The sequence below is a fragment of the Calliopsis andreniformis genome, chromosome 8, assembly GCF_051401765.1.
Source record: "Calliopsis andreniformis isolate RMS-2024a chromosome 8, iyCalAndr_principal, whole genome shotgun sequence".
Taxonomy (NCBI): Eukaryota; Metazoa; Arthropoda; class Insecta; order Hymenoptera; family Andrenidae; genus Calliopsis; species Calliopsis andreniformis.
In genome coordinates, this window is record NC_135069.1 from 991,226 (window position 1) to 1,014,779 (window position 23,554).

Genomic DNA, 23,554 nt, shown 5'->3' on the forward strand with positions numbered 1-23,554 from the left:
ACCATGCTGACACGTGAACCTGCTGTCTCAGACCTGTTCCCTCTACTTGTCATCGGTGTGGGTACCATTCAATCTTGACGACTCGACAGTTTCGAGAAACTCGAAGCGTAATCGTCAGCGACCTGTTGTCGAAGCGCGAAGAACGATTTCGAGAGCGCTAAATTGGTCGTTTGTGCGAGACTGTGCTGAACTGTGAAGCGATTAAGAAAAGTGTCCGTTTAAACAGAGTGTCGTGTGTTTGTTGTGCGAGGAACTTGGTTACATCCGACTCGGAACAAAGGATCCTCAGGATGTGGAGACACGCGGAGGGGTCAAGAAGTCTCCGCTGGAGCTTGATCGCGCTGCTGGGAGCCGTAGGTGAGTGGCTCGAGGAGATTCTTTGATGTTTCGTCCCGTTCTGAATTTCGGTTCGATGACCTTCGCCGTGTAACTTTTGCGCGCGTGTTCGTCGCTTGGCTTCCACGAACCATCGTTCCTCCGCATGCTCGATCCTCGAGTCGAGTCGAGCCGAGCCGAGCCTATCCGGCTCAACAGGTTCCTTTGGCCGCGTCGCTGCTTCCCGCGAGTTTTTCGCGGCTGTTCGCGAGAACGGAGCAGCTGCTCTTGAAGAGACTGCTCGAGAAGACTCAGGAGAACCCTCGACTTAGAGTCAATTCTTCGAAGCTTCTCGCTGGCTACGTGGTATTACGGCTGAGCAGAGGGAGACCAGGCGGAAGGGAAACGAACAAGCGAACGGGGATAAAGAGGTGGTGGGATTGGGAAAAGCGAAAGGGTGTTGGTCCGCAGCCAAATCGTGTGGATAAAATCCGAGTTTACGAGTCGACGGACCCGATGCCGGATTATCGAGAAACTCTCTCCGCGTGACGTTGAAGCGCTTCTTCCTCGAATCCGCTCTCTTCTTCGCGAAGGAAACGCGCGCGGCCTTGTGCAACGATTGCGCGAATGCTGCAGCGTCAGAAATCGCGTTCTCAGTAAAGCGGATTTACCCGCGAATCGTCACCGTTCCACGTTCCTCCGTGCTCTCCGTATTCGTCAGGTTTCCTCCTAACCTAAGTAACGCGATTTCTATGGCTACTCAATTCTTTTAGGACACTTTGCCAGCGAGCGACGAGAAACGATCCAAGCGGCCGACTAACGCGAGGTTCCACGATTTATGCTGCACGGTCCCTAACGCTCGTCCGCGAATAAATTTCCATTTCCGACGTCCCTTGTTCGAGGTCTTTCGGTATCGTCCGCGAACTCTCGGCTTTTCCAGTCGAAAGAACCACCTCGGCCTGGTTGGAAATGAGAGAAAGAGCCAAGAGAATGAATCCCTTTTTTAGTTGTAGAAATTAGCGATCTCGCGACTCTCGGCGAAAGAAGAAAGAGGAGGAGGTGACGAACGCGTCGGTATTCGATCTGAAAATCGCGTCGAGAGCACGCTTCGATAACGCGAGACGAGATGTGAAAGGAAAACGAACCGCGGACTAACTCGACGCCACGCATTAGCCTGATTAAAAGCCAACCAGTCAGTCGAGATCGCTGGTGTTTAATGTGTTTTCAGGAGGGAAGAAGGTCGCGGGATCGGGGTGGCACGCGTTCGTTGCATCCTCCCTTTACGGGGTGCGTCTTCGATGCTCGGCGAAGGTGGATCCAACGCTGCTCACCTCGTGTATTTACACGTAAGGTGGTGGGGATATCATCTTTCAATCTCCATAGCTGCAGAGATCGATAGGATATATGTAGAATCTTCTTAAGGCTTTGCTCTCCAAAGCCACGAATTCGCCTTAACGCATATCCTACGAAGAAAAATGCTTCCTTCGTAGACATGAATGTGGCTCGAACACTTCCGATGATTAAAGGGCCACATGCGCTTTTCTGCGTGAAGCTTCGACCACGATATTCGCTGCGCCGATCGCTGCTTGCTTTGAGCTACAGATCCCCAAATCCCAGTGGACGAAAAAGAGAGAAAGAGACGAGCGGTCGAGCGGTCGAGCGGTCGAGCGAATTTCCCGATCGACGAAAACGGCGGGACAAACAGTGGGCAATTTTAAAGGGTTTTCGTTTTCGTTTCGCTCGCGCCGTTCATCCGGCTGCCGTGGCAAATCGACGGGCACGGTAGGAAAACGATATCCAGCGGAGACCTGGTCCCGATAGGAAAAACGATTACGCCGAAAAAATGGAGCTGTCGCGATTCTTCCCGTTCGTTGGTTGTGGACCTCGCGACTCTATTTCAGGAGGATCGCGAGTTCGCGTAGATTCGGGGCTAGTCCAGGAAATTCGCACAGGCCGTCGCCCCCGGGTGGCTTGGCAAAGGCGTTAGGCGGTTAAACGGTTAGCCATGGCAACCGAGCAATACGGTAAGTGCTAAATTAAATTCAGCGGAACGAGCGAGCGGCCGCGCGCGTATTACCGCGCTGAATCTAGAAGCGAAAGGGGCGAGAGGAACGGAGCGAGGGAAAAAGAGCGGTGGCAGCATGGCGCGGGATTCCGGTCTGTGGCGCGCACGAGGGACAAAAGAGGGAAAAAATACACGGCAGCGCGGTGAGCGCGGTGAGCGCGGATTTCGCCGCGCGAAAATTAGTTTTCCCGTTAATTGGACCGAGGGTACGCAGGAAGTCTCCATCCCGCGTAATTGGATTCGTATACGCGTATCCCTCGTGTTCTTTTCGTGGCCAAAGCCGTCCTCGTTGTCCGATTTCCGGCTCGTTTGCGCTCTCAGTTCGCCTCTTTCTCCGTTATCCATTCTACAGTCAATCGTTTATCCACGGGATGTTCCGAATATAACAGAAGCGCGCCACTCAGATTGATTTCTCTTCTACGTGCCCTCGATCCTCCTCCACTTTCGCGCGCCAGAGAGTAACCCGAACGCGGCGGGCTCCGCTCGAAGGTGCACGTTTCCAGTGATTTAAGTAGCCGCTGCCGAGACGATGAAGTTACACCCTGAGCACATGCACTGCCACCGACGAGGGGCAAGACTACGAAAATATCCACTGGCCAGCAGCCAACTCGCTGCCTCCGTTGCCCTTTCGCGAGACACTCTGACCTAGGTCGGTACGCGTACCGCGATATCGCAGCTGCACCACGTATCGGTTCGCTATTTATGGATCTCCCGTTTCTAGATTTATCGGTATCGGTTGGTATTTACGTAGCCTCTCTTCCCACCTACCATTCATCTTCGATCGTCTGCGGGAGGTGTCTCGACTTCGATCGCCGCTCACTATCCTCAAAGGGACAAAAAACTGAACGTTCGCTTTGCTATCGCGAATTGGTGATTGGTTGTTCGGGCTATACGACGTTATCGGTAGCTAGGCATTCCGCCTAGTGTCGCTCGATAGCCCTGTACAGGACTGTTTCCACGCCTTTTTCTTATTTTAGGTCCGTCTAACGAGACGAAAAAGCTAAATTCTCTTAAAATGCTCCTCGCTACGGCGACTCGACTAAGAAATCCCTGTGGAGCGTAAAACGAAGTGGACAAGCCATAGATCGTCGGTATTTTGTTGTCCGCGATTATCGTTCAGCATGGGGCACATTCACCAGCCCCTGAATGCTCGACCGTGTCCCCATCGCGGCGAGCTTTCAGCGGCTGCGAAAGGGCCGAGCTTACGCGTTCTAGTAGCAGCGTGTGCTCCACTGCCGCGCTCGAGAATCACGCGATTCCGCAATCATACGTGGTGGGTAGGGTAACATGCACCCGTCCGCTTATCGGTAGCCGCAAAGTGAAATTATTCCACGTGAACCCTTGTCGCCGATAGGCGCGCGTGTCGCGAGGGAGGCCAGCCGGTGCACGACACGCCGCTCCACGCCGCTCCACGCCGCTCCACGCCGCGCCTTTTGCTTCGTCCTGTTCTTAGGGTTTCGCGAACGCCTGAAACTCTCTTCCGTGAAACCACTACCATGGTCCTCTCGACCTCTTCGTCGCCTCGCCCGGTCGAAGCTCTCTTGAACTAGGCTCGGTCACCGAGGTACGAGCGTGCAAACGCCATCCGGAAGAAGGTTTTTCACTGCTCGTTAGCGCTTATCGATTTTCCAGCGATGCCCCCTCGCTAGGATTTTAACCCAGTACGCGTTACGCTAATGCCTGCCCACGAACATGCATCGAAGAAATGTTGCAGCGCACTTTGCAGAGTCATGGGAGAACTTGGAGAAAAAAAGCCTCGCGTATCTTCTGCTCGCGAGAGAACGATCGAACCTAACGAGCAATCGAGACATCCCCGATAGCTGAAGGATTAACGTCCGCCGCGTAATTAAGCATCCCTCACGACCAGCCCAGCTTTAGAGGCTGATCCGTAGAACGGACGTAAATTATGGGCTTGAAAGGAACGCGGGAAACGAGATCGAAAGGAGTCGTATATTCCGTTGCTCGCCGAGACGAGGTCGTTGAAGGCAGCCAAGGTGTTTGGAGAACAGGGCTAGATGGTAGAACGATCCGCCACATTCCAGATGAACGGAAACAGACGGCGGACCGCGGCTATCTCGTAAGCTCATTTCCACGAAGCCGTTTCGCGCGAAGAAGCGAGCGAGCGAGCGAGCAACGCCCGCCACGCTAATAATATCGTCGTAAAAGTGGAGAACTCTGCGCGACCAGGAGACGTTGGTCGGTGATTCGATCGATAGCCCTGGTCAGCGGTTACGAGTTCTCTTCTCGCGCACCAGTTCAGAGAAACAACGAAGAAGGTGGAACTGCGGACGACCAGTCGTTTTCGGGGGGATGGAAAAACGAGGGGATACGGAACGGTTCATGGGTAAACCGAACGAACCCTCCAACGATCAGGGTAATCCTGGTTTAGAGGGCCGTTCGTCTTGCTCCCTTGCTGGACCGACCCCCAAAGAAGGTATTTGCCCCAGTTATTTATTTATACGCGGAATTAGTGGCGCTAAGCACAAGTGTGACGAAACGACGAATGAAACAGCAGAGAGGAAAGATTAAAGGTTCAGGCAAATGCATTAACGCTATGTCATATTTTATTTTCAGAGGACTAGAATATGCATGAGTTTACATCGAGATCACGTAATTAATTGATCCAGTAATATGGAAATTGTATTTAGTTTCACTCTATTTTCATTTCATTTTGTAAGAAGATTAATGTATGTACTGTAATGAAGGAACATCGCAAAAACATAGCTAGCTAATAGTTATCGGACAAAAGGGACACACGACATAGGTCGTTAATAATTTTAAGCAAGGGGATGACATCGCTAGCAGTTTGCGCTTCTCTAGAGGTTATACATATACGGAGGTAGTTTAACGCAGGATCAGCATCGTAATCATCGTCCGTTCTGTCCATCCAACCGTCCAAAATGTGAGAAACAAAGCGTAGTAATTCACGTTGCGCGCTTTTAGACCAAGTACGTATTATACATACAAGTACTCGATTTAGCACAGGCCGCGCACAACAATGACACATTTCAATGGCAAATGCGCAAGAGGAATGTACGACATTAACATAGCGTGGAGATTCGTAGAGTGTAGACAAGGGTTTAGTAAAATAGAAAATTATGCGCTTTCTACATATGCGATTAAACAGAAACGAGTCCATTGATAAGAGCGAAGATAGAGGAGGGAGGTAATCGATGGCACAATTAGCCAGACTCGAAAATATTTTCAAGGGAATAGATCATCTTCGCAGCAAGCCGCAAAGTTTGTTCAGACACGATTCGAACACGCAAACAGGTGCTTCGGAATTCGCTTTGAGGAATAATTTAAGGTAGTCAGCGTAAAGCAACGTCGCAGCAGGGAGAAATTTCTAACAAGGTCACTTATGAAACTAATAAATAGTAATGGAGCCAAACGCGCGCCTTAGGGAACGCTAGCAGGAACTTTAATAATGTCTGATAGGCGGTTGCAAGTCCTGGTTGATCGAAACCCGTCACTCGAGAGCAATCCCAAACTCCCGAAAGTCGGAGAGATACGTTTTTCGTGCGAAAGGCACTTTGAATCCTGAAACAGGAGGGAACCATGTACATACGTTTCAACGCGGCACAATTTTTTTAGTGGAGCACGTGAAAAAACTGGCGCGTACTTGTAAGTTAATGCGATTATGCGCGAAGCTAAAAACGAGCGAACGGGCAAAGTTAAATTTACCAACGAAATACCAAGAGAAGCTGGATCGGTTCCTCCTCCGTCTCTGCTATTCAAATTCCTTCCAGTCGCGTTATCCCTGTGCACATCTCGTTTGAACGAGGATCGTCGATCGACGAGGGGACAGAACGGCCAACGAAAGAAGGGGTCGTTGCTTAAGAAGCGATAAGTTTCACGGCACCCCGGAGAATCGGTGTTTCTCGAATACCAGCCGCCCCCATTAAGGATATGCCGATATTATGCAAATGCGCATAAGTACGGCCAAGAAGTAACGTCGTCTAACCCCGTCCAGTCCTCGCTTGCGCTCTTTCCGTTCCAACTACTTTCAGAGGGATCGCCCGTGTCAGGCCATCGCGGTTACGTCGCGAACGCCACGATTCTTTCGCCTCCACGACTTCCACATCGCCACCGCGACAACCGCCACGACGTTTCCGATCGAATTTCGATTCGAATCACCTTCTGCTTCTCTCAGTCTGCTCCTCGCTCTCTTTTTCGTACGAGTCGATCTCTCTGCCCGAGAGGACGAGAAGACCAGCCATCCATGCATTCGTCTCAGCATCGTTTTTCGAGCACACCATCGTCCACTAGCATCGAAAACCCTGAGTCCTCGAATTGTCAGGGAACGACGAAGGATCGATTTCACGGAGACGTTAAAGAGAGTCTGGGTCTGGTAAGAAAATTGAATGTTCTCCTTTAATTGAGCCACCGATACGTGGCTATGGGAAGGATAAACTGAGACGAAAGGGCTAGGGGCAGTCGACTGACGGAAGGATTTTCGAGGAATACGACCGACCGCTTTCTAACGTCGCGGGCGGGGGTGGATACCCCGTGGTGGCGCACGGTAGGAGCCCCTGTGCACTCGAGAAGAACGATTGGCGTTTGCGCGCGGTTCAGTGACCCTGGTTCAATCTCCAGGCAAATTGAATTCTTTTTAAAGATCAAAGAGCACGATCTATACCTATAAGCGATGCGGGTAAGCTATGCTACAGGACGCTACTCCCCCACTTTTCCTTTTGGTCGCGTTATCGACTTATACATAGCCAGGAATTCGTTTTCCTTGCGAAACGGCCAACAGGGAGAATCTAACTCTCCTGGATCGGAGGGTAATGCTAGAAAGAAAAAAAAAAAAAAAAAAAAAAAAAAAAAAAAAAATGTCAGAAATGAAACCTCTCGATCCGATTTTCCTTCCTTTATTCGCGATAAAGTCAGCCAGGCTCTCGGTAATTCTTCTGCGTTAACTTTCGCAAGATCCACATTCGTCGGTGTTCTGGGAACAGAGACACTGCTTACCTAATCGCTGAACCGAAGCCTTCGCGCACAGTCTGTCCGAGGCAAGACCGGCCGACATAAGGGCGCTTGAAAATAACTTTCGCACCGTTGACGCAATAAGCCGCGACCCCGCGTTCGTGACGCAGAGAACGCGACGACAACGAGGATTCACGTTAGCCTGGGGGGCGAAAAAACGACCGTCACTTGACAGTTCGCAACTGCGCGCTTCCTACGGTGCCATTAACCCAAACGGCCCGTTCTCACGAACTCGTCGACGCTCGGATTAGTGTCGCGACCTACAGTCTATGTAACGCGCGCCCCGTCTCTAGCCGTCTGGACGTCATCGACGGACTTGTCACGACGGCGTTCGATGGATACCGGGAAAGGGTTCTCCGCGAGCAGAGATTTACGAGACGGAGGTGCGCGTCAGCTTCTTGGCTCCTGTCCCGGATATAAATTACACGCTCGTCGGGTCCCATCCCCGTTTTTTTTCCATGCCAGCTCTTGGAGTCGGAGCTGCGTTCACGTTCGCTGGCCAGCTCGCACGGTTGACCCGAATCCGCTGTCGGTTCTCCGCGATCGCAGTACCGTAACTTCTATCGAGGTCATCGTTCGTGTCGCGGGGAGAGAAAAGCTCCGTGTCGCGCGCGATCGCGAATGAGTCGGGTGCGAAATGGCGGGGGAACGAGGTGGAAGGAAGACAGGAGGCAGAGGTCGAGAGGAAGAGAAAGAGAGACGGGTGGAGAGTTTTGTTTTTAGGAATTACGAGCAAACGCGCTGCAACGGCGCGGCGCGGCGCGGCGCGGCGACCGGCTGACGGAGAATGGCCGGCACGTTTTCAATTAAGCCCATAATTACGAATTCGATGGGAATATGGCCGGGGTATATGTGCAGCGCGTGCACGCTCGTCGACGTAATTAGAGCCTCGATATTTATGCCCGAGCATTAACCGTTCCGTCCTTTCGCGAGGCTCGCGGTGCCATACGCTTCGATGCACTCGCGCGACCAGGGATGATACGCGTCTCACCGTCGACTACGTCCAATTTCATATTCAATTTCGCTTTTTCCTACGCCCTGGTGCTATCGGTGTCGAGACGGAACGAGACCGAACGAGACGTCTACCATTGACGATGAATGGCCGAACGAACGTCATGTCGCATCGCGTCACGGAAAACCGAACGACGAAGCGTTCGTAACATCTGCGGAACACGTGGAACGAGACACGTTTAGGAACCGGAAGCGATAACGTTGCACCACATTGTACGAGCGTTCAGAGACTTTTAGGATGCTGCTGCTACTGTAATACGGATGAAAATTCATAAAAACTAAAAAGAGCTTCTGCTGTATGAGAACCATTTCATCCTTTCCCTTTCTCCGTGATCCTCTGGAGAAGCATTTCCGGGATGAAACGTGAGGATTTCCTAGGAAGATCTCGCGCAACCGATCGCAATATATACACACGAAGGAAATTCCATCCCAGTCGCGGCGCGTAGGTGACGTAAACCGCGCAAGACGATGCTAGCTGTGCAGGCTGCGGTGGTACGCTCGAAGGAAATCACACGGGCTGTATCTTTAATTCCTCGATTATCCCGCAATGCCCCGTTAGACGGTATTGCCTATGCAGCCGCGGTCTCGATCCCCTGTTCGGTCCCTTTTTAACCTTCCTCGACACGATCTCGTTTGCCGCGCTAATGGACGAACGCGTGCTTTTGTTTCGTCTTCGAATCAAGCCCGGAACAAATAGAATCCAGTCAGACTTATCTGGTATCGCGCGGGGGCGACGATTCCGTCCTTCTATCTTCCTCGACCCGGATGAGTCTCCGGCACGAATCCAGAGGGGACTAGAGATAAACCGCGTAAACGTTGGAAGAAAATTTCTTAAGAGGCCAACGAGATAGCGTTCCGTTCTCTCGGGTGGGAGAAGTTTACGAGGTGGCCTCGCGTACCTCGGGTAACTAGCCGTGCAATTATCCGTGACAATAGCCGCGCGTCGCGGCAAACCGTGGCAAACCGTGGCAAACCGTGGCAAACCGTGGCAAACCGTGGCATTGCTGCCAGTCTCCATCGCCACCGTGCTCCCTATTCCTTTTTCTCTTTTCGTAAACCGGTAATGGAACGGTCTCACCGCCACAACGGTTCGCCTCTATCTTGCCGATTCCAGATTGAATTGCTTTTCTGGTTACCATTTACCGCCCTTCCTTCTCACCCCTCGCGTCCACTTTTCCCTAGCTGCTTCAGTCCATGGCGTTCGGATCACCCGACCACCAGACGTGTCTTTATCTATTCTATTCCCCTAGTTCACCGCGCCTCGGTATTGCGGCCGAAAGCAGTATAGCCAGGTCGTAAGAGCAATCAGAGGTGAAGAGTGCAGCGCGCTTCGATATCGAGAATCAGGAACTGATCTCACAGTTCTGCACAGTTTTCGAACGTTGCCCCGATCCGTTCCTTAAAGAGACCTCGAGACCTTAGCGTTTCTTTACATAGAATCGATCCGATGACCCGAGATACGCTTCATGCGAAAACGACAGAACGCAAAGTACCGGCAACTTCGTGCTAATGATACGAAATGCATATTAATGCATTCGCGAGACCAGCCTTAGCCAACCCCAGCGGAAACAACCTTTTACTCCACGGTTTCCTCTGTGCGCTCGCTGCTTTTTTCAAACCTTTTCCGGGCGAACCCTCGGCCGAGCTTCTTTTTTCCGCGCTTTCCTCCCTCTCGCGGTCCCTCCTCTGTAATTTCAAGTAACTTCCGCCACAGCAACGTTGCCACCGGTTGTTCGCTCCGTTTTCGCCGCTGGACATCGTTAGGCGCACCGCTGCCAGGAACGAGAACATAAAGGTATCTGCTTCTATAGATTCGTTACAAGTTCGACGGACAGTAATGCGTTTCGACGAGCTTCGACTGACGTTGAACGAGCCAGTCTTGCATTTAGAGCGCGCGGGAACGCGCGGGAACGCGCGGGAACTTAGAAGCGTAGGCTTAGAAGAGACTAGGGAGGCCGTACGGTGAACATAGAAGACCCGCAGAAGACGCTGGAGGAAAATATAGAAGAGTAGTAGGTAGTAGTAGGTGGAGGGAAGGGGAAGATAGCGGTCGATGCGAGGTCGGAAAGCGACTTGGCTCTTTTTGCCTTTATCCGCGACTTCGTTTACGCTTCCACGATTAGAATTAACCCTCCTTTCTCTCCGCCAGACGAGAAAACTTTCCTCCGGGCCGCTCAAAGGACGCCAACGAAAGCTCGAGGACCAAACGTGCTCCTGGAGTACAGTTCCACGGCGGGAAGGCTATCGATCGCTTCCCAATCGTTTAAATCCAGTTACCGCTGTCTTTCTAACACCTTCGAATTTTTTGGAACTGCAACCGAAGCGAGATCATAGCTACTCACAAGAGCTTTTTGCGATCTAGATATTTCTAAGGGGTAATAATTCATTTCGGAAATAAGAATATTAGGAAGACTCTAAATATAGCACGAGCGCCCTTCGATTTACCGCAAGATTGATCGCAGCCATCGAAAGATACATATCTTATTTGCTTAACAATAGACCGAGAGTAACGAGGAGATCAGCGAGGCGTTAAATCTGAAGAATACTCATCTCGTAGTCGATCACGAGAAGAGCGTCGCGGAACGGAGTCGATTAAGGAGACTGTATCCCAAACTCAGAGAAAGACACTGTCCCAGCTAGTTGAAACGTCACGAAAGAACCGCGAAAAGAGGAGGGCGAGACAAAAACCACCCGGATAAGTTTGTTCTTGCGAGGAAAGTTTACCTTTCGTTAGGTAAGAGTGCTCGACACGGTTTCTGCAGACACCGGAGTGTCTCTAGTTACTTGGAGTGACCTCTGTTCTCTCTGGAAACTCGCAGTTTGTCCTCGGACCGATTAGCGCGTCCCCTTCGACGTCCTATCCACTACTTCTTGATTCTTCTTCCTTCGCTGCCTCTCTGAACTTCAAATTTCGTCTTTTTTCATTGTCGGCTGCAGAGAAAAAGAGGGAAGGACAACGTCTACAGACGGTCGTGCATTCGAGAGGCAGTGGGCGAGAAACGACTGAAAAATATTGACTCGGTCAGAACGGTCCCCCGAATCTTGGATAAAATAGGATATGATATCCCGGGGTGGCTCATAGCCGGGGTGCGTCTCGACAGCGAATCGTCGGACGCGGCGAGATCGAGGACGAATACAGGGGCAAGTTATACGCCAGGATTACGAGATTGCCACCAGGGGATTACGAGGATAGCTCCCGGAACGTCCAATCTCAAGGATAAACACTTTCCTACGTTCTTACTCTAGCTCCTCTCGCCTCTAGAGGCCTTTCGTCTGGGAGGATTCGCGAAGGATTCGCGGAGGCTCCACCCGATCCTCCTTCACTGCCGTTCTTTAGCAATGTCCCCCGCCTTATTGAGAGACCAAAGCACGCGAGAGGACGGAAGGCGCAAGAAACTCTCTTTCCTTCGGATTTTCCACGCCTCGATACCTTGACTCGCGACGACGCTGCTCTGGGTACCACTGCTAGTTCTCATTCTTCCCGTCTGAAGGAAGGAAATCGTCGAGAAGAAGTCTTAACAACACCGTTCATCGACGAAGTTGCAACGGGCTCAAAACTTGCGACCGCGGGAATCGGCAGCAAATGCTTCGATAAACGGGAACAAAAGGTTCGAACCAGCAAGCTATATCCTCGAGCTATTTGAGAACTAGTTTTATCGAGCTTACTCGGCTCGCTCGTACGTCGTGCCGCACCGTTTCCAACAGTTCGCAGCTTCGATATTACCCTCCTGGTTCGGGACGGTTCGCCTCTTCCTACCTTCCGTCGCCGCGCGCCTTTTTCTTCTGCTTTTCTCCTCGATTTTTCTCTAGCCCCCTTCAGTGATCTCTCTCTCTCTCTCTCTCTCTCTCTCTCTCTCTCTCCCTCTCTCTCCCTCTCCCTTCTCTCGCACTCGCGCGGAAAAGCCAGGATAAACTTCTTTGCCGGCTGGATGTGCTCGAGCGTAACGATCCCCGCGCGCATCCCTCAGCCTCATCGCCCCGCTCATTTTTCCTCCCTCTTCTCGCCTTCCACGATCTTTCCCGCGAACACCCCCAGAGAAAGCTCGTCGGAAAGTTTTCCCGTTCGCGGACGGAAGAGTAACGCGAGCCACCGGCGAAATTTACGCGACCAGTCCTGTTCTTTATAAAAACAAGGAGCGTGGCTGATGATACCGCCTCCGAGGGCCGCGACCAAAGTCTTGGGGCGAGGGGGGCTAGCAGAAGAAGAAGTTGAGCCAACTCGCTGGCAGAGGGTTGCGTTAGATGCGTTTGCACAACAGAGCCGCGTAGTAACTGGCCTATATAGGAAGTTGCGCGCCGTTACTCGACCATAAACACTCGGATTGCGTAACGACGCGAACACCGTACCCATAAATACGGAGTTCACGAGCTCGCGAGCTGCTTCGAGCGAACGATGCCTCTACGCACGTCCCCCTTTGCATTGCGAATGGTTTCTTCGTTGCGTTACGCGTAGGTAGGTACTTGTACGTATTATAAGGAAACTTCATAGGCAGGTAGACAAAGAATTGAACGAAAGGTAACTTAAGACATGGTATTTGGTCAAAGTCTTTATTCTTACTTTATGCAGATAGTATTTGAGCGATAAATTATTATAGAGAGACACACAAGTTCTTGTTAGGAAGAGCCTGAGAGGATATCGCATCTTTTCTTCGTCTTCTGGGAAGTCGAAAAGCGAACCGGGACTTGTGGAACGATACAATGGCTGCCTTGTGCCTCTCTTCCTGGAATGCCTTTTCTCAAAGCAGCTTCTTTCTGCTGCCTTAGAAATTCCTCACTGGTTGTGCTTGAAAGACTATAAGCTCTATGTTCAGATCGTGGATCAATATGTCGATGGTCCCGTGGGAATCTTAGATTCGGTTAGACATTTGTAGTTCAACTGTATTAGAATTTTTGGTCTCGCGAAAAATTTGGACCGTAGCGAAACTGCACTCCCGTGACGAAGTGCTCACATTCAGTGCAGTTTCGAAAATCGAAGGGAGAGAATGAACGAGTGAAAATATAGAGTATCTGCGATGAGTAATGGATGTTCTGATAGTATGGAGAACCCTGCGATTCTCGGTACAACCTGCAATAGGGTCATTCCTCTTCCGAAGATAAGTCGAATCCAATTTTTTCATAAAGAAAGCCTTCTAAGAAAAAGTTCAACCCAGGCTCTTTATTTTTGAACACAGAACCATGCTTGCTTTTAATTCCACTACATGTAAATGAAGAGACACCGTTCCTTCTGCTACATGATTATTCATCCGAGTATACTCCATGAACTTTCTTCCAACTTCGCGTACGTATTGTTTGATTATCTTTCAACTCTCCCAAAGGAACTCCCAAGTCGTCTAGACGGACCTACATAGCAGCGTATTCAACTGAGATTTTAAACGATATCTTCATCTAAATCTCGTTTGGAGCTCTGGTTTCTTTCGCTAATGGGATCACTACGTAAATGGGTCAACGCTTCTCGTCGACGGTGCAGACGAAGAAGGCGATTGAAGCTAGGAAAGGTAACGCGCATCTATTACGCAAGTTAAAGTCCAAAAACGAAGAGGCCAAGAGGAATCGACCCTCCGGGTCGAAGTGCCATGAAGCCATCCGCTTTGGGAGTGCTAAAGGTACGTTCTCGGTTGGAAAGTCTCCTGGAGGAGGAGAACGGCAGAAAAAGAGTGGAAAGCAAAGAGGAAGAGAGAGGAAGGGGGCAGGAATGAAGAGGGAGGGAAGGTAACGGCGTGGTAGGAGCGGCAACCGGCTCGACTGGAATCCAATGGCGCAAAGCCAAGAATTTTCAGTTTTCATCAGGAATTTTCCGTCTCGCGCCGATGTGCGTTTGCAAAAACATCGAGGGTCTCCGGTTGAGGCTGAGCCAGAGGGACGAACAACAGCGCAATGGACAAAAACGAGTTCTCGGAGAAACGGCTGGAAAAATGGTTTTGACGTTGTCCAGGGGAGATCCATGGAAAAAGAATTCACCGCCACTCGGTGCGTATGGCATGGTTGGTCGCAAACGATGCGAGAGAGAAATCCGAGGTCCTGTCTTTTCGTAAAAAAGTTGAAATAATGCGAACATTTCGTGGTCGGGACCTATGTTCCGAATTCTAGTCTAGAATTCCCTTACGACTCGAAAACTTCTAGTTTGAATCTACGTCGTAAAGAACCATTCCATTGCAAAGCACGCCCGCCTGCATACTTGAACAAGTAGCCCGTATTGATGTCAATGTTGCGTGATGCCACTGCACCTACTACCATCGTCAATAGCATCGTCGTAATTCAACATGTGCGCTCTCGACGGTGGATCAGGTTGAAGTAGAACATCTGTTTGCAAATAGCCAGGTCGGGAAACTCTGATCCTACGCCAGTGAGAGAGAAGTGGGACCGGTATGACGAGTTCGCAGATGCGAGGCCCTCGGCCCTACTCGCGCCGCTATTCTCCACGCACCTCAGCGCGCATGTATGCGCTCGAAACGGCCGCGTGCGATCGCTGCGCGTGTTTCATTCCTCTTCGTCGTGTTTCCTCGACAGCTTCGCGATCCATCGATTTCGCGTCCATCCGTTTAGCGAAACGAAATCCACCTCCCGCTGCCTTTAATCCGCATTCATCCGGCTTGGTTCGTTTTCGATTTCGTAGCTCGCAGCGAACGCACGTAATGCAGGAATCAATGCAACTGAGTCATGGTTAAAGCGCGGCTGCGTCAAGGACTTTACGCAACATGAATCCATAGATTCGCGGCTTAATCGCTCGACGCATTCTCATCTTTCTGTCTCGTTCTCCATCTGCCTCTTGTTCGTGCACAAACGCACGCGGAAAACGTAGCGGAAATCCGCGCAACAGGTGCCAACGGAACGAAGTTCTCGCGTAGTTTCGCAGGAATACCAGTGGTACAGTTTCGGGAGAGGAGGAATGGGGAACGATAAGGACCCCGCCGACGACGCGGGTGGCTCGCGTTTTCCAATCGACATCGACCGTTAGATTCCGTGTCTAGATATTCGAACGATAGCAGAACTCCCCTAGGAAAGCAGGGTGGAGGTGGGATCGCAGCTCGCGACTCGATGATAAATACTTCCCGCGACTGCCATGTATTCTCCTGTCGTCGTGCCGCGTCGAGTCTGGCTACCGAACTCTCGCAAAATTCTTTCATCCGAAACGCTCGTTCTTTTTGCTTTGAGCTGCTACTCGATCACCGGTATGTCTCTAAACAGATTTACGAGCGACAGTTTCGCGTTAAAAATTCAGCCTCTGTTAGAAGTCCGGCTGAAGTAACAACGCTGCTCCAAATACAGTTAAAGCGGAGCAGTGGCCCTGCCATCGGATAGAGCAGAGTTGGCTTACTGTCTCTTTATCGGGGGATACATTGCACGATACACTCGCAGAAGTACGACGGAAGTTCCTTTGTTTAATCGTATTACTGTTAGCCCATTGGCGCGAAAGTTCGCCCTTCGCTTGAATTTCAGGACCCTGAAGACGAAGGGAAATAGGTACGCTTTTTGATTTCCTGCAGCTGCGTCAATCTTGCTAATTGTACGTATCCGTGCTGCGGTAATTTGACCCCGTCAGCGTAATTAGCGTGCATATAATAATCATTGCGATAAAGAATTTCTCACCGCGTGTACAGGATGTCTCGTTTTACTCCATTCAAGTTAATATCGTAGAGAAATCGTAGCAATAATACCAAGAATATGTTACGAATGCAGTTAGGTTTCAATGGGCAATGAGAATTCGAGGCCATTCGAACGTATTTCGTGAGGAGATCTGGCTTGCAGTATTTTGAAAAAGTCAGTGCAAAGAACAGAACGTGGGCGCCTCCCCCAACGCGGAAGCGGCTGCGATTTTTCTCAGCCTCGATTGTCCTTCGGTCGTTCCTGCTCGTTCCCTTTGCTCGCTCGTCCGAAGGGAAACGCGGATTCGTTACGGTCGTAAATATCCCTAGCTCGTTAGTTTCCGGCGGATCCGTCATAACAGTCGGCGCGTCAGCGTGAGTCTCGGCTCGGCGTCGGCAGCGTTTAGGTCGTTCGGTCACGTTCGACCACTCTCTAGGAGGAAAAAGAAGCCAGAAGGGGGCGAAAAAAGAGAAGGGAGGGTCGTGCAGCACTGGGAGCACGTACGCACGTAAGCGGCGCGTAGTTAGACGCGTATGTACGCACGCAAGTATGTACGCGCGTTGTTCTCGACGATGCGTGTCGCGCGCGTCCAAGCACACCGGAGACACGTGATACAAGCTCCATCGTATCCCACGCTCCTTGCTCGTCCCGGAGCCACATTGTTTCACGCGAGAACGGTTCCGAGAGCGCGTCGCGCGTCGTGCGTCGCGCGTCGTGCGTCGCGCGTCGTGCCGCAGGCAGTCGCAGGCAGCCGATGAAACCGATCGAGGCTGAAGGCATTTAAAAAAAACAATCGAGGAAAGATAAACGAGGCGGGAAAAGTACGAGTCGATAACAGCAGGCGTAAGAAACGTCGCGAGTCCCCTTATCGCGACGGGGTCGGACGGAAGACGCTGTTATCTGTACTCGAGCGCGACATCGACGTTTCCCCTTGCCTTGGGGAGAGCCTAAACAGAGGGAGAGAGAAGAAGGTTTTGGAATTCGATTGCTCGACGCTTAATTACTTCGATGTTTGAATCTACTCTTCCTCCCTTTCCAATAAATTTTCCCCAGGGTTCTCAGGGATCGTCTCAGAGAATCCTCGTACGTCTCCTTTCGGAAAGAGAGTTTAGAATAGGTTGTCGAGGCTTCGTTTTGCGAAAACGACTATCTTCAGCTCTATATTTCTGGCGCAAAAGAAACTACGCTTTGAACCAGCTTCCTGCCTTCGTTCTTGTCGAGCTTGCCAGTATATTGAGCATCGATCGGGAACGCCAATCAAAGAGAATTTCGACGGTGCTCGGTCTGGAGGCTGTTCTGTTCGCGTACCTCCCGGGCGTCGTGACGCGAACAGGGTTAAATTTAGCCTCGATCGTCTCTTAGGAAACGTTGAACCCAAGACCTTTTCATCCTCTCCTCTCCTCCCTTCCTTCCGTTTGCGTTCGGTTCCTCGGTCGTCCAGTCGCTTCGCGCAACAGCTCTCGAGCCTCCCTGGATTCGCTTCTCTGCAAATATAGCCGCGTTTTCGCTCGGAGCAGCCTCCTCCGCGTCACATCGTTGCTTGTCCAGGCGCAACAGAAGCCCCAGCCTCGCGATATCCGGCCAGCTCCTGTTTTAACGAAGCGGCACGTGTTCGGCGTTCTTATCGGCAGTTTTCTGGCTTCGTTTACATTTCCTTCGAGTTTCGTAAACGACTGCCTCGTTCTGTACACACGCACCTTGCTCCGTTTCTGACGTTCTGACTTCAGCTCCGTCTCGGATAGGTCACAGGCTCCAGAAATTCTTTCTGCGATAGCTGCGATAAGTGATCTCTCGAGTGAAGCGAGTTTTTGTCGCCGAACCGACGTCGGCATTCCTTCAACCTACGAAATAAAGGAGCCTCTTGTTACCAGCACTCCTCTCGGGCCATACGGTTTCACTCAGGCCCCTCGATGACCTCTCTCGCGTTCCTTCGCGTCGTCGTAAGCAGGACGGCGGCCGAGTCCACGCACCGTGAACATGTCCGCCCAATATATCGGTATATTCGACGTAGCGGTATACGCGTGTAACGTTCACGCGACATCGTTCAGGAGGAAAGTCCAGGCGGCGCCGCAACCTCGTATTTGTTCGAGCATGGTCCAAGTCTTACGCGCCTCGATGGACGCGCGCGACGCTTGTGAATCAGGAATTCCAAGGTCAATGAAAGGCGGGTCGACGGTAGCGTCCCGGGAAAGCAAAGGAACGACCGTGGAATAACCAAGAAGACGCGCTGGATGCGTAGGTGGTTTAACGCGTTAGTGTTAACGCGAGCTGCTCCTGCTGGACTCCTGGCTCGACCACTAAGAGGAAGAATCGATGAAAGAATGCGAGGTGGACCGGTTCAGCTCGTAGACTAAGGTACATCCTGCTATAGGAGAGAAACAAAGCGGGAATTTGACGTTGCTCCGAATCTTGGACGCGCTTCGACTTTGGCAACAGAATATTGTAGTATTATTCTAACCACTTGCGATCAATCTGGATAATAGAGGTCTTTCCAGCAACTCTGATTGATCGCTTGATGACCATAGAACCAGCCACAATGGAGTATACCATGAAAAGATTCTCGTTTAATATGAGGCTATATAAAGCATCCTATTCACAAGATTTTTCACGCCCCAGCTACATTACTTTCATCGTACGCGTTAAATCTTAACCAACACAGGCTTATAGTATAAATAAACACGTCTGAAGTAGGGAGTTCAGTATCGTTATCCACGAGAGGTCCAGAAACGGGACCCCTCAAAACTGAAGAGTTCCTCGAAACTTGAAGTCTCTGAAGTGGATGAAAGAAAACGTTTCGTTATCTAAAACACATTTCTTATCGTAGCGTCAACATCAATGGAGACCTGGAATCTCGTAATGAACCTCGCACGTTTCAACAACTGGGTGTTTGTTCTAAATGGTGCGTGCCCCCCCTGAATTCGATATTGCTAACAATATCTGCCTGATCATAGAAGAAAGGCAGCCGATAAGGCGAGTACGAGAACAGTAACGGTAAGAAAGTCGAACCGCCAAGGCATCGTTGGTCCAAGACACGGGTGTCGGTCGAGGACTATCTGGGCCTGATGGTGCAAGGTTGCCAGGTCTGGCAAGGGGCCCGACGGTTGCGAGATCGAGAGGCAGCGTTGTCGGACGTCGGAAGGTTGGAAGGTTGGCAGGCGAGCGAGCGAGCGAGCGAGCGAGCAGGCAGGCAGGCAGGCAGGCGGCCAGGTAGGCAAACAGGATAGCTCAGGCAAAGAGCGCGGGTGAGAGGTAGAAGGTAAGGAAGAAGGGGAAGAGAAAAGGAGACAGAGAAGTTCTCGTATTCGAACGTAAGCGTAGGATAGGAGTTTGAGATCGGAGAGAAGTGTGTGGAGGCAACCAGCCAGCCAGCCAGCCAGCCAGCCAGCCCATGGAGAAGGGATCGGAGCTCTCGGTCACCGGCACGACCGTAGCACGTAACCGCGGTGTTGCCGCTTCCTAGTAATTCCTGCCAGCCGTTTTCGGGGTCCGAGTTCGGGCTGTTGCCTCTCCAGGTCTTCGTTCCTCGGTTCGGGGACCATCTGCTCGCCCTCGGGCCTTTGAATTTTTAATGGTTCGCGTGACTGGATGCAACCACAGGAGGCTGCCTCTCGTTGTGACGCGTCTTGAACCTCGCTCGCGTTACAGACAAGCAGCCATCGCAAGAGACGATTCTTCGTCGACAGATTGCTCTATCCGATCTCAGGTCGAGCATGGTTAATTTAAAAAGAGAAAAACAAGCAGGATTTCTCTTCCGTCCTAGCCAATGAGGTTCATTAGATGTTCGCCAGTTTGAGTCTCGTCCAAAGTAACTTATCTTCGTGACCTAAAAAGAATGTATAATCTAGAAAGATGGAAGTAGGAACCGTTGGATCGCATCGTCCAGGGTCAAAGATATTCGGGTCGTTTATGACATGATGGACGAACATCGTCGCGTTTAATCGTGCTCTTTTAATCGACGAGGTCGGAAGTTATATAGCAAGCGGAGGGTGGACGTGAACCGAGCGGCACACGAATCGAGGCGCAATTATCGCGGCCGCAATTATTTCGACGATTCCGGGCTGGCTTATCCCGCTGACCGTTTTCCATGAGTCCGCGGGATGGAAAGTTCGTTAACGGGTTGCGAACGGGAATCGTTACCGTTTAATTAAGCGCATTTTCGAGGCGTTCCACGGCCAGATCTCCACCCCGATCGGGGATGCCAATTGACGACCGGTCGATTTTTAAAATACTCGATCGATCGGCGAACCTTTCCCCTTCGGCGCGCTCGACTTCTATCCAAGTCTTGTCCTCGAGACCCAGCTTGGATTTCATTTACTGTTCCCTCTTTTTTCGTTTCTCTCCGTCTATCGGGTCTAGTACACCGTGCGAGGGTGGGAAGCGTCGATTTTCAAACGAGCCATATGTCCGCGCACCTTTCGACGAGCTTCCTTTACACAGGATGAGAATAGTTGTTCCTAGGAAAATAGAGAATTCTCCCTTCGAGAAGCAGCTGGCTGCAAGCTCGAGACAGGTAGTGGTGAGGGTGAGCGTAGAAGAACGATCACGAAGAACGGACACCTGCTGCATCTAGGTGTCCTTCGACTCGTTCCTCCTCTTCCACTGTTCCAGCAACCACCCTTTACTTCCCAAAAATATTTCATACTGATTGCTCGTCGATTCCACGTTCCAACGATCGTTTCGAGTATCGGCGAACACGCTTCAAAGCGGTATTCTTCGCGCTTTTCGAGGGAGAAAAAATTGTGCGGGGGTTAGCGACAGGTTTGTCCGGGGAAAAAGCTGAAACCGGGCGGCAAACAATCGCAGGAAGGTTCGGCAGTCCCATGGGCCTAGCCCGCGGCGGCAAGAACCACCTGCCGCACAGGTCGGTGGGGGCAAGCTGTTCTCGCGCCTTCTACCTCTTCCAACCACCATCTTTTTCCATCGACGGCTTGTACCCTCTTTCTCGATCTCGTCTTCATCGCGTTCCCCTTGGTCTTTGCCTCTCTTTCTCCTTAGAACGCGTTCGTCTTCCGTCCAGGCTCTGCCACCTCCGCTACCATCATCGCAGCCACCACCACACCGACACGATACTCGTACCTCAGCCACGGTCCGACGACCGTGCATCGTTACGACCGGTTATATACCGGGTGACGAACAAATAAGAACTCGAAAATGAGGATTCGAGCAGTTGGTTAAAGAACAACGCTGCATGCTGCATCTCATTTTTTTAATTTCCCTGTCGAGTTACGTTCTGCGTTTAATTTTTCTGAAAAAGTTACTCTTCGAGCATGTGAACCTTCTGTGTCAGAAAGCACACGGTGTTGTTTAAATGATCTCTATAAAACACTCAATTAATCTAGACGAAAGTAGAGTTGAAGCCACAGGTGATGTTTTACGGCACTGTTGTAAACAAATTAATCAGAGTAATTAAATCTTGCTCAACTTATGAAGCTGTAAACGTTTCGTATGTCTCCCGTTTTGTTTCATTAACACCCTGTATATAGCACACACTGCTCTACGCGCGTATAACACTGAGGAGTAGGGGTAAGAGAGGAACAGAAGCAAGCCAGCCGGTGGGGGGTAGCACAAATGCTACACGACCCCAAGCTCAGTCGTCGCGCGACCCTTGTGGAGTACGATTGTGTATAAACGTCGAAGCTTTAAAACTTTGTTAACGCTCATTTGTTTGTGTTTTTACGAATTTCTCCGTTTTATCGTACGCCTGGCAAACTCTCCTTTGCATTTACAGAGGGAAATTGTATTTCCATTTGTTTTCCTCTGCTTCTCAAACGCGTACCTTGAACTTCCCGCGATAATAGCTATTCGCAATGAAGGAAAGTAAGTTGAAAAGAAGTTAGCTGACGAAAATCACAAAGTTATCATTAAAAAAGAAGTGTAAGATGTGCGCAAGTATTGGCGGAACAAAGGAATAACTGGCAAACGGCTGCAACGTGGCGCATTTTCAAATCGTGTGGAAATATCTCTTCCTCTCGAGTTGCCGGTTTCTCCTCGCAAACATCCGTACAACAGGAATGGTGATGCGCGTCAATCTGTTTACGGAGGCCGCGTGCGCTCGAATCGCTTAAGGAATTACAGAGGAACCGCGCGTAGGTGGACTCGTGAGCCATGGGATAAGACTCATTTCTTTGGACCAGTGGATACCAGAACAGCTCGTGGATCATTCTTCATAAAATTCGCTGTAGTTAAAAATTAAACGGAGCGAAAGGAATACTGGTGTATAATCGTAAACCCATGAAGCATTCGACGCCTTTGGTTCTTCTAAGTTCGACGGGAGAAAGAAAGAACGGGCGGAGGTGTGAGAGTGTCGTAGGCGCGACAGGAATACCGAAAGATGCGCACAGTGGTTACGGTGATACATCCGTGTGGAGCGTGATCGATGAGATCGACGCGATCGATGCCGCGCGTTGGAAGAAGTCGCGCAGAGTCGTCGTCGATACACGGTGAAAGTCGCAGCCGCGGCGCGGAACTTTGTCCCTGTGGTCGAATCGAGCCGCGATTCTCTCGATTCGCTCGAGCCTCTCGTGAAAATCGTTTCGCCGATACAATGGATAGGAGCAGAAGGACTTTGTCGGTGAGAGCGGCGATTATCACCGTTCTGTTGGCGATACTGCGTCCCGGTGAGTATGTCCCCGCCCCAATAGAGAATCGTTCCGCCTCGATATCGAGATCGAATCCCATTTCTCTGCGTTCAATCGCCTCGTCCCTGCTTCCGCTGAAGTTTCGTGTTCCACAAAAGAGAGAAGAGCCTTTCTCGCGATTGTTACGACGCACCGTGTCGGTATGTCGCAGTTACGGTGACTCAAGCGCAACGCGTCCTTTTAACAAACTCGTTCTGGGCCGCGGCGAGGCCAGAAGGCCTCCTTTCCCTCGACCAATGCTGCTAGCTTGCGATTCCAACTCACGGCTCTACCATACTATAGTCTGCGAACTAATGAGGCGCCTCTGTCGTATTGTGCTGCTTTAAGGAAATTGCTTAAGAAAGCTGCACTAGTTCTCTAGCTGAAATTAGATTAGACTAGGCATGCATATTTACTGACTGATACTAAAGTGTTGAAGAACCTGAGATACATGGTTGGGTCGGGTCCTGAAAGACTTACGCGGGATATAAATGGAATTTCAATATTTTCGATTGAAGAATATGTCTCGAAGTGTCTGTTATTCTAGGAGAGGAGCAATTGAAAGCGACGTGGCTCGATTTCGGTGCATCGTGTACTTGTAAGAAATGCAGAAGAAGTAGACAGTTCGATCGTTCGGAGAATATCGAAGAACAGCGTGACACGGCGTTAGGTCTGGTGACGTAGGTCCCTGCCACAGGTGTCTCTTGACGAAACGACGCGTTAACGCCAGCGTCGTATCGCTTTCCGGCACCTCTCTTCCATGCCATTCCGTAGGTGTAACGTTACGCGCGGCAAACGAGGACGGCGCTGGCGTTTCGATTCTCTCGACCGTTACCTCGATCGTAGCACCTATGCTCTGCATGCGCCCGACGTTCCGCGGCGTCGTAAAGATAGTAAAATTAATGTTATCAGATGTCCCGTACCATGCCGAACCAGCGCTGCTCTCACTTTTAAGCAGCTGGAGTTCAACCGCAAT

The 23,554-nt window shown here is 50.9% G+C and overlaps 1 protein-coding gene across 3 annotated transcripts in view; it reads left to right on the plus strand.

Moving 5' to 3' along the window:
- Positions 1 to 287: 287 nt before the first annotated feature.
- Ed (hemicentin protein echinoid) overlaps positions 288 to 23,554 on the plus strand; it is a 28,552-nt gene continuing 5,285 nt past the window's right edge. Inside the window, exon 1 of one of the 3 annotated variants that reach the window (XM_076382888.1) lies at positions 288 to 357. In XM_076382888.1, coding sequence (XP_076239003.1) covers positions 291 to 357 — 67 coding nt within the window. In that variant the 5' untranslated portion in view covers positions 288 to 290. Of the gene's footprint in view, positions 358 to 14,104; positions 14,345 to 22,278; positions 22,579 to 23,554 lie in introns of those variants that run through there. The other 2 variants (XM_076382887.1, XM_076382886.1) reach the window with 2 other exon arrangements.